Source organism: Rhodamnia argentea, chromosome 6 (genome assembly GCF_020921035.1).
Source record: "Rhodamnia argentea isolate NSW1041297 chromosome 6, ASM2092103v1, whole genome shotgun sequence".
NCBI classification, from domain to species: Eukaryota; Viridiplantae; Streptophyta; class Magnoliopsida; order Myrtales; family Myrtaceae; genus Rhodamnia; species Rhodamnia argentea.
In genome coordinates, this window is record NC_063155.1 from 1557937 (window position 1) to 1569102 (window position 11166).

Genomic DNA, 11166 nt, shown 5'->3' on the forward strand with positions numbered 1-11166 from the left:
GGTAAAAATTAAGGGGTCGGTGGTGCAATTATCCCTTTTCCAACTGTAGTCTAAGGTCAAGATGAGGGATGAAAATGGAATTACATATGCTCCTTCTACACGGGGTGGGAAGATTGAAACGGCGGGCCCGCCCCGAATCATTTGTTTTCTCCCTTCCAAATAGGCACTCCGGTCCAACATCGGAGTAAAACATGTTTTGGTCTAAATAGGTAAAAACCTAATAACACCCGGGTGGCCGGTTCCCTTTTGGTAATAGGTTATAGATCAGGGTTCCAATCTCTGCTTAACTCGCCTGGCGAATCGACGCGCGAAAAGACGGTGCCGTTTCCACCTCTATTTTTCCAGTATCGAGTTTGAATCCATCGTTGCGTACGCAGCACTTTAGACTTGTCTCGGGGAGTTACTTGCCGCGTCGAGCTGAAGCAAAGGATGACGCGAGTCTTGCCATGGCTGTAAAAAGAAAAGGAGAATCTAATGACACTTCAATTAGGACACACAGCTTTAAATAAGAAAAACAAATCGAGATAGGTGTTATGTGATTTTGGTTTATATTGCTTATTTTGTCATTTTAATGAAAAGAAATGAAGAGGCAGCAAAGACAAAAAGGAGATTTTGTTACAAATTAAGCCCATGAAATTGTTTTTTTTTATTCTCTAAGGATTCAGACGATTTGACCGTCGAACCTAGCCAGGGTAACTTTTGCAATGTGGATGCTAACCGTGGACAAATTGGCTGAAAAGTGATAGTAAAAAAAATAAAATGCCTCTCTCTCTCTCTCTCGCTCTCTCAAATCCGGTCAATTCCAGCTAGTTTGATCGTCGAGTCGAGCCTAGTCGGTGCACCACGTGTGGACTTTTGCCGATGTTGGATACTAAATCCTATCTATCTAAAATCAAATTTGCTAAAACATGCCCAATTCATCACCGATAAGAATGAGTATATCACGAGGACATACCATAATTGTCACAGACTAGATGCCCCTTTGCAATCTCGAGAGTTTCTTAATGTCAAATGCGATTCAATCGTGAGGAGAGCGTGTCGCCGTTGTTTTCTCCGACGTGTGACTTAATCACAGTGAAAGGGGGAGAGACAACGTTTTTTGTTTTACATTTGCCGAAAAACTTCAAAATAACGACGTCTGACAACTGCAAGCAATTATTTCTAGTGGGCAGGTGTGATTGTCCACATGAGCGCATACCGTAAGCTCGATAAACCTACAGCCGATGTGGATGCCACCATGGACAAAACGACGGAGCAGTTCGAACTCGGCGAAGCGGGGCTTGCCGGGCTCTAGGCTTACCGGTTGCCGACAAAGGAACTGATGCAAGGTGTCTTTTCGGTGAGTGCAGAGTTCAGGATCCATCTACTAAAGCACAGAACAAAGTCGGGCATCTTCCATGTGCGAGCGGGAAAGGGACTGATGAATATATTCCCCTTGAAGCACGCTTTTGCACTTTTCCTCCCTCTTGACCGACACGGCGCTCATGAGCACATCAAGCACGCCACGATTTCGTGGCACCAGCAGCAGCAGCTTCAGAGCGCCAACATGAGCGCTTCTAGTCCTTGGCGGTGACTCAAGAGGAACTGCATCTTCAAATTGGTACTCTGGCACTCATTAACCAAGCTATACTTCTGGCCTCAATCCTCACAAAGGCATCACATTTTTGGCATGCACGCCAAAATTGGCAAACCTTCTGAGATACGAACCAGTCGAGGAGCGGGTCGTCGAGATTTTTAACAGTGCCGCAATGGCCGCACCGTCTCTCGGCTTCTCCAAACTCCGCTTGTTCACATTGCATCACTATGCAGATATCCCGATCTTATGTCCTAGAAGTGAATTTTCTACATTTACACCATCTAAATCAGCAAATTCGGCAGGAAACTTATCTCGGTCGAAACATTCGGATTCTTCCAATCCACTGAAAATTTCTCACACATCAGGCCGACTTCCAATCTGTCTGGTAAACAGAGCACACTCTCACACAGGACAGAATGAAAGATGAAGTATACCTCCAACTCCGTATATCACGGAATACATATGCATGTGTATGAATTGTCTGAGAAGATCAACTATACTTCTTTTTACAATCAAGAGAATCCACATTCTATCTCTGGAGCCTTTTTGCCCTTTATGTCTTATGGGAGCAAAAGAACTACCACCGTCAGTGGTACCAAAATAATTGAAACTTCAATGTTCTCATGCAAACAAATAAAGGGCACGCATGGTAACACTTCTTTACCAGAAATCAACTCCTAATTAGAAATTGATTTCTCTACTTCTCCTCAAAAGCGGAAGTTGATTTTTCTACTTCTGCTCCGGATTGACTTCCGATGAGAGAAATTAGTTTGGTAACGATTGAAAATTTCTACTTTTGAAACATTATCAACAAAATCTTCAGCGGCCAACGACGGGGCGACGGGCGGTCGACGGTCGGCGGAGGTCGGTGTGATTGAAAAAGTGATTATAAAGTGGAGAAGTAAAAAAATTTTATTTCCCAAAGTTGGCCAAAAACCTTGCCGGAAGTTAAAAATCCTACTATAAGTCAATTTTTTTACCAAATGAATTTCTACTTCCGCAAGATTTTTACCAAACGGATTTCCTTACCGGATTGACTTCTGGCAAAGAAATCCAGAAGCAGAAGTGTTATCATGCAGCCCCAAAGTTACAGTGAAAACTCCAGAACTGAACAGCATAGTATTTTGGTTCGCAATGAACAAATCAAAACTTGCAACTTTCCTTTCTTTTTTGGATAACTAGATTGTTTCAATGAAGGACATCTCCCAACATTCTTGATGCCCGTGTCACATCATTTTGTCTATTTGGGGCACTTTCTTGTGCGTTATTCCTCTCCGTTCCGGGTAGCATCAACTTAAACTACTCCTGCCCACCATATCAATTCTTCCAAAGGGCTTGTATAAACTTGTCAGCTCATTGACCATTAAAAAATAAAAAGAGAGAGTGAAAAGAGCACCATTATAATCCACAAACAGAATTGAGACCAAAGCATTTCTCATGACCAACAAACAGATGATCGAAACGGGGGTCTGCCTTCCTTCAAGTTCAGACCACATGATTAGAAATCTACATACGGGCTCAAAACCAATCTCGTTCTTCTTGTACCGGGTTATTTCAATATACATGAATGTTCACATTCTGCAGGTGAAGAGTTGGGAACATAAACTATGAAGACTATATTCACTAAGGAAGAATTAGTACAAGAACAAGTACAGGGAATACGACCGGGAGAGCTATCACAGGAGATTTATAACAACATCATACAACTTCACTTGTATTGTATCTTAGAACTCGAGCCGACAAAAAAGAACATCAACTGAATAATAAATGATGAAATCAATTAAATCTAAGCAACAGGTCCAGAAGCCATCAAGATGTAGAAGCCTTAACTGCTTTAAATGCAGGGTGAAGCAATCCAAGCTCATCTTTCACTTCGACTGGATTGCCGGTCTCGTTTCTAATCCTCTTAACTCTCCTGCTAGTGAGCGACTTATGCGTGAAGCCATACATTTGCAAAATCTGGTTATCGCCAAAGTTAAACGCGCGATCCATCTGCTTCAAGCACCTCTCAACCGGGTAGTCACCAAACTTACCACACGGCTTGCACCCAACAAAGTGAGTCACGAGGGGCCACCGGTGATCGCCCAGGCCAGGATGATAGTTCTCAATCATCTCCTCATATCTATCCACCAGAATCCCCCAATAACCGTGCAAATAGTAAGCGTTCTCCAAGTACACCTTCTCACCCCACTTATCTCTCTGGGTAGCGAGCAAATACACCATCGCAGACTGATCGTCGGCTTCAAAAACCGGCCTATCCTTAAGCTCCCTAGTCAAAACCTTCCCTGCCTCTTCCCTAATCTTCCCCTTAGGACCCATTGGTGCCCAAGCATCAAGAATGTCCAGGGACCACTGACAATTCCTAAGTAAGAAACTACCAGTATTCAACCCAATCCAGTTTTTCTGATCATACACCATCTCATTCCAACCATGCAGCACAAAGTTGGAGTCTTTATACCTCTCCCATGGAACCTCAAACGCCATATCAGTGAACATAGCATCACTGTCCATCCACCACAAGAACTCAATCTCCGGATGCGACAACAACAGTTTCCTAATCAAAGGCAATTTCGCCCAAAACCCAGCCATCTCAGCATCTAAGAGTGCCATATTGTAAAAGATCTCAACACCGTGCAACCTACAGTAATCTATCTTATTCTTGATCGATTTCAGCAAGTAATGATCACCAACCGGGTTCTCGCACGGTTTCGGAGACGAACCAGTGACGAGCAGAACCCTAGGCTTGTTTGGCCTGATGAAATTGGGGTAATCCGGATTTTTCCTCAGCCACTCAGCTCTCTGCTCGTCCCAATCGGATATCCTCGGGCCGAGGGTGTACGGCTTGCTCGGATCCCGCTTCTCCTCCTCGCCCTCGTCGACGAGGATCTTCGATATGTCGAACGTCTCGTAGCTATTCGAGGACGACAACGACTGGGTCGACTCGGACTGGCCCGACGACCGGCCCGACTCGGTGGAGACCTCCTCGAGGACGCGGTGGGGCTCCACGCGCTTCCGCGAGTGGAAGTGGCCGCGGAGGTCGTTGAAGTCCTGCTCCGGCGTGCCGAACTTGCCGGCGCCGATGGTGCCGCGCAGGACGATGACGGTCATCAGGAGGCAGAGGACGGTCACCTTGCCGTGCCGCATCGCCCGCCGGATCTGGTAGCCCCGGCGAGCTCCCAAGCACTTGTCGAGCATCCTCACGCGCCCGAGATTCGGGATCGGGGGGGGAGACCAGAGCGACGCGAAAGATACGGAACCGAGTGAGGAGGACGAAAGGAGCTTCGGGGACCCTAGAGATGGAATGACGTCGCCGAGATGGCGATCGACTGTGGCCTCGAACGAGAAGAGAGAGAGAGAGAGAGGAGGAGGACAGTGAGGAGCAGAAGAAGAAGAATGAAGATGGAGGAGATTTACAGGGAAGGAGACAAAGAAAGAGGAATACAGAGGAGAGACAGAGGAGAGAGAAAGAAAGTCGTACCGACAACATTTTTGTTGTTTTTATTCGTTTTTTTTTTTTACTTTCTTTTGAGGAAAAAAACAAAGGAAAAAGAAATATCGTTGTAACTTTCCATTTTCATAGTTTTATTCGTCGAGCTTTCTTCTTTTAATTTTTATCTATTTTTTGACTTCGTCACATTTTCACGTCCGATTTATCCAAAAACAATATTTTATTTTTATTTTATTTTTTAAACCGGGTGCGATCCCGTACTGTTTGCGGTCTGAACCGGCACCCGTTCGATTTTGGTAATCAAGACAGGACAACGGACCGGCGTCGTTTTATTTATTCCTCGGTCAATGGGTCGGATCCGGATAGATCCGACATTAGCGAAAATCATACCTTTTTAATTATCTCAACAATTCTTTTGTGGGGATGGACGGACGAGCTTGGGAAGGCTACTAAAAAGTAAATTCGTTGCTTTTTTTTTTTTAGTTAATTGTTATTTCGCAAAAACCACATCAAATCTTTCCGCGATGTCGGACATAAAGCAAAAAATCTACCTCATTACAATAGTATATGGTTTTTTTTTTTGTAAGCAAATATCTCGTCATTCATATATGATATGTCGGAATAACTATTTTATTCGATTTACAGAAATTATAGATCTCGAGATAAATAATTGTATAAATTCGATTTAAGTATCCTACATTAAAAGGTAGGCTCAAAATGGTGACGATCATTAGAAATCTCATATCTTAATTATATTTTATTGGGATTCATGATAACTCTGTATACCGCAAGAAATGGCATATTAATCATCAATAATTATCGGGTTTTTGATTTCTTTTGGTAAGAATATGTCCGGGAGAAAATGTAATCTCGACCAGATTTTGTCAAAGTGATTCATGTGTCTTCTTTTTTTTTTTTTTAAAGGAAAACAAAAGGTGCTCATTTATATGGATTCACTTCTAAATTGCACCGATTGATCAATATAGTCGTGGAACACCACCACTGCTGCGATATAGGACTTAAAATCCGGCTCATTTAAATAGTCCTGTCTCTATAGTATATTACTAGTAAATAAATATCTCATAATACATTACCGTCTCAAATATGTAAAAAGGTTTAGAAAAAAGTAGATCTCAAGATAAAGAATAATTCTAAAATAAGAGTTGGGTTTTTTTTTGTCGCAAAGAGCTGGGCTTGAAATGCTATGCGATTCTTAAAAATATCATCTTTCAATTAACCTCTTTGTGAGGGATTCACAGTTTATTTTTGCGATTCTTAAAATCATAAATTATGCTTGATGTGACGTATTTACTTTAATTTTTTTTGTGACACAAAAAATACTAAACTTCGATTCATATGACACGTTTACTCCGAATTTATACCAGTGTAGCACATTTTTAAAAAATTAAGATATCAAAAATCCCAAACTTGTACCCGTGTGATTCATTTACCTCGGTTCCGTTATAATGGTACAAGTTTAAGATTTTTATTGTCACAAAAAAAATTAAGAGGAAATATGTCATAATAGATATAATTGAGAGTTTTTGATGGTTTTTTTTTATTAAAATAAATGCTCTCTTTAAAATGTTGACCTTTCTCTCTGTCACATCTGCATTCGCACTGATTAGTCAATGTAGTGGTGGAGCACCACCTACACAGGGTGCTAAATATAAATACACATACACATATATATGTAAACAACAAGTAATCTTGTGCTCAACACATTGATAACAATTTTCACTTACGTCGGAGGTCCGGTCATTACCATATATATCTAACATTATAATCAAGATAAGGGTTTTGGTTATAATTTCATAACCTATACAAGAAAACCCTCTTATTAAAACAAAAGAATCGCTAATAAAAAAAGCCGTAAAATTGTACACAAATTTGATTTAGCTTTTGTTTATTTTGCAAAAAATAAATGATATGAAAAATATTTTCCCAAAAACGAAGTTCATATAGATTACAAAAATGAATGAACGAAAAAGATCCTCATCGTTTATGAAAATGTTCCGGCATTAATTTTTTTTTTTTTTTTTTTGGTAAGGGTCCGGCATTAATTTGTTGTCTACGATAAAAGCATTTTTTTTTCTTGATTAATTATTTAAGCGATACAAGTGATCATTTTTAGGAATGTATTTTTCAAACTATTTATTTTTCGTGAAATAAAGTTGTCGTGAATTTCCATCAATTGTAATCGAAGACAAGTAAGTGAAACATTTTCAGTGAGGCAAATTAAATGGTCATGCACATTTCGGCTCACTCATTTGGATAGTGAAGAGTATTCTTATACTTAATGTTGGACAATAACTCAACATTGACGAGAATTATCAATTCGGTTACAAATATATTATACAGATATCAATTCAATATTAAAGTTTTCAATTTTTTCCTTGTAATCTTAAAAATTTGAGCGAAATTTCGTTGTACTTTTTTTGGTTAATTGCCATCAGAAATCTCTAACGTGACAATTCATAAGTTGTTCAATTCAACATGCCACATAGGATGACCGGCAATGACTGGGCACCATGTCCGACCGAAAGGATTATGTTAGAATTTCGCACAAAGATTTATGATTATATTGATAAAATAGAAAGTTTTTGATCGAATTGATATTCGTATAATAAATTTAGGACTGATTTGGTAATACTCCTCTTAACAAAATAGGTATGTTGTGATAAAATATCGAGTGCGTGGGGTGGAGGCATAGAAAAAAATTTGGAAAATTTGAACTCAATTAGTATTAAAAGACAGCGAAGGCTTGCCCCAAGCCTCCCATGCTGTAAATAAGAGAAGCTTCCATAACAAAGTATAACCAATTAAGGAACGATAGTCCGTAAAAGATATCGTATTTAATAATTGAAGTTTGTTACTATATCATGGTATCTAATGATAAATCTCAAGAACACTATATTTACTCATGTGAATATGACGTCATATTCGTATATGCATATGAAAAATTGACATATGAGTTCATCAAAATGGGAGCGATTATCATGAGAATTATAATAGTACACATGTGTTATACGTGTATAATTCATTTTATCTCATCTGCTGGACCAATTAATAATATTTGCATAATTATTTGCTTGTGAACTTAAGTAATTGATTGTGTTTAATTTGAATTAAAGAATTTATACCATTTAGTATGTTATATGCACATGCTCATCCGCGCACGATTTTCAATATGCAATACGAATACCTTAAGACTGCGTTTGGTCGTCAAGCTATAAACCATGATAGGATATGTTTTATCCTATCTTGAGTTTAGCAGCCGTTCATGATATGATAAAGGGGGGATACGAGAGGATATAGCCGGGATAAAAAAATCTTAGGGGAGGGATTGAGATAGACCAGGATAGGATTTCTAAAGAGAGTAAATACGAAGAGAACCAGGTTTTTCTCACAATCATTACCTCTCCACATCATTGGGCCGCTTCTCTAGCCGCACGTCAAGTGTGGTCGCCTCTTCGATGACGCCAAGCTGGGGTTCACGGCTGCAAAGTTGGGTATTTCCATGACCTTGTTCTTTAATCGATTGTTTGGTGTGGTATCGGATCACGACCCTCGTTCTTTAACCACTTAAACATTTTCAACATTCGAAAAGGGTCTTGACATATTATGAAGAACTTGAGATTGGTCATCGACTTCCAAAAGGGGTGGTCTCAACATTCGAAAGGGCTCTCTTGAATAATCTGCATAAGTGTATCTTCAACTTGTGAATAATTAGATTGATTAGCACTTGTTTACTCACTCGACAAGATAACAAGTAAGGCCAACATGTCATTCTCAAAGGATTCGACTCCAAATCAAGACCCCCGATTCTATGGGGTCTACTCTATCGATGTTGTGCCTAAATTCAGATGACACAAACCTATGCTCAACAATAACTTACTCATCAAAACTCATCATTGAATAATTTTTAAAGTGTCCCGATATTTCAGCAAATGGAGTTGATTTCAGCCGCGCATTGTCTCTGCTTATTTAACTTTAAATTTGTAGTTCATCAAACAATAAATAGAATATGATAAAATCCGTAGATTTCTCATTATATCCTATCTAGTTCTATATTGACTAGAAATCTGAACGACTAAACGCAGCCTCAATTTTAATCATTGACGAGGCAAGCTGTAAATGGATTTCATAAGTAGAACATATTAACCATGATAATGAGTGATTAAAATAGTACTCATCGCTTGCTCACGGAGTTTATACATCCTTTATATGCATGTGATTTACCCCACTTATATATTTAAGCTTTTAGAACTTTCGAACATGGCACCATAACTAGTGTTGCTCGGTTTAGCGACCCTCATTTGTCAAATTTCACTTGTTACTCAAAGGAGGTGTGAATGTTTCATTAAATCATTTCACATGAGATCTCTTTCCACATATAGCTTAAACTTTTAAATTGGACATTCTTGGATCGAATTGATAGCAAAAAGATTGGATGCATTTGTTTCACTTAAAAACTCAAGCTTTGAAATTTTTTTTTCGAAAAACGATAACCTAAAGGAAAACATTTTCGTCATCAATAATATTGGATGCCTTCCCGGTTAATAAATATATTTTTCATTCCTTTTCGTGGTTAATCCAAGTAAGGGGCTCAAGTTCAAGCTCATCAACATATCCAGTTGGACTCACATATACTCAAAAACTTAAGTCAATGAATTATAAGCCAACTTAGATATATTAACTTCTCAACACCATATCAATTCGCTAATGTGGGATTTATTTAACACAACTCTCACATACATTTCAAAACAAATAAATATTTTTTAAAAAAACTATTTATTAAATTTTAAATTTTTTGTGAAACAAATGTACCCTTAATTCAGTAAATTAATTTCGAGGAGATATAGAGCGAGCAAAAGCAAATGACGGTGTTGGCGTGCCATTATTAGATTGATGAATCTTGTCCAGTCCAAGCACGTCTCTAATAAAGAAAGGGCAAATCATGCAACTGGCAACCTAAATCGGCTCACGTTTTCGTACCTCATTGACCTAGGTGTGACCCCATGTGTAAAGTTTTCAAATCATAACTTTTTTATCTTTAGTCAAAAGCTTTGTGTTAGTGAGAATTCTTTGCTCGCGTAGATGATATTGAAGCCAAGGGATTGAATTAATGCCAAAAAAAAAAAAATAACAAGTGCAAAAAAAATTCTGACAGGCAATTATGTTTTGTCTTTCGCGCCAAATAAAACTAATCTAATGCGATTCATAATATTATCGGGGGTATTCCGCACGTTTGAAGTTTACTCACGGAAGATAGGTTTTGTTGTAATACTAGATAAAGTACACAAGCAAAATGATGAAAAGGAATTTAGTAAAGGAAAAAGTGAAATTTCGGTTTAAGGAGATCGATCTAAATTCTTTCAAAATGACGATACTAATTCAAATTTATAACAAACGAGATTCACAAGATTATCAAATTGGCCAATTGTTTGGGAATATAGGGTTATAACTTATCATGTAGCAAGTATGGGCTTTTCATGGGATTCTTGATAGAAAATGTTTGAGGTTCAATGCTTTTTTTTTTTTTTTTTTTTCAGTTTTCTTTCTATTATGGAGACATAAACTACAGGTATTTGGGAAATTCGCGGAAATCTTTCTCGTCACTTGATGAAAAGCTTGTACTAGATGAAACTTTTTCATACAAGTGTGAAGATTAAATTTTTGTCCATTGTATTTACTCCATGTACACTAAAATGAGATTTCGCTTTGCTAATTTGCCAATGTAGTCTTTTCTAGAAAATTTTGATCGGAAAATGCTGGCATGGTAGTCTAGTGAGCGCCGACCGCCACATAGGATGGTCGGCGCTGATGTGGATAATTTTTTAAAATTATTTTTCTCTTTTTCCTTATTTTGGTTTTTCTTTTTGCCTTTTCGTCATGGGATAGCAAGGGATGGGAAGGTCGTCGCCCTCGCCCGAGGCCAACTACGGCTCGCGGGCCCTTGCCTAGTGGCCGGCGAGGGCTTGGCAATATGGAAAAAATAAAGAAAAGAGAAACAAGAAAATAAAAAATAAGAAAGTACATAAAGTTACAAAAATTGAAAAGTTATAAGAATTGCCCACGTCAGAACCGGTGGTACCACATAGGACGCTCGGTCTCCACATAAGTGATTTCAGGCCAAAAT

At 38.8% G+C, this 11166-nt stretch overlaps 1 protein-coding gene across 1 annotated transcript; it reads right to left on the minus strand.

Moving 5' to 3' along the window:
• Positions 1–3090: 3090 nt before the first annotated feature.
• Positions 3091–5026, minus strand: LOC115726320 (xyloglucan 6-xylosyltransferase 2). Its single transcript, XM_030656140.2, has one exon. The coding sequence runs from the start codon at positions 4769–4771 to the stop codon at positions 3386–3388; it is 1386 nt and encodes a 461-aa protein (XP_030512000.1). The 5' UTR covers positions 4772–5026; the 3' UTR covers positions 3091–3385.
• Positions 5027–11166: the final 6140 nt, after the last annotated feature.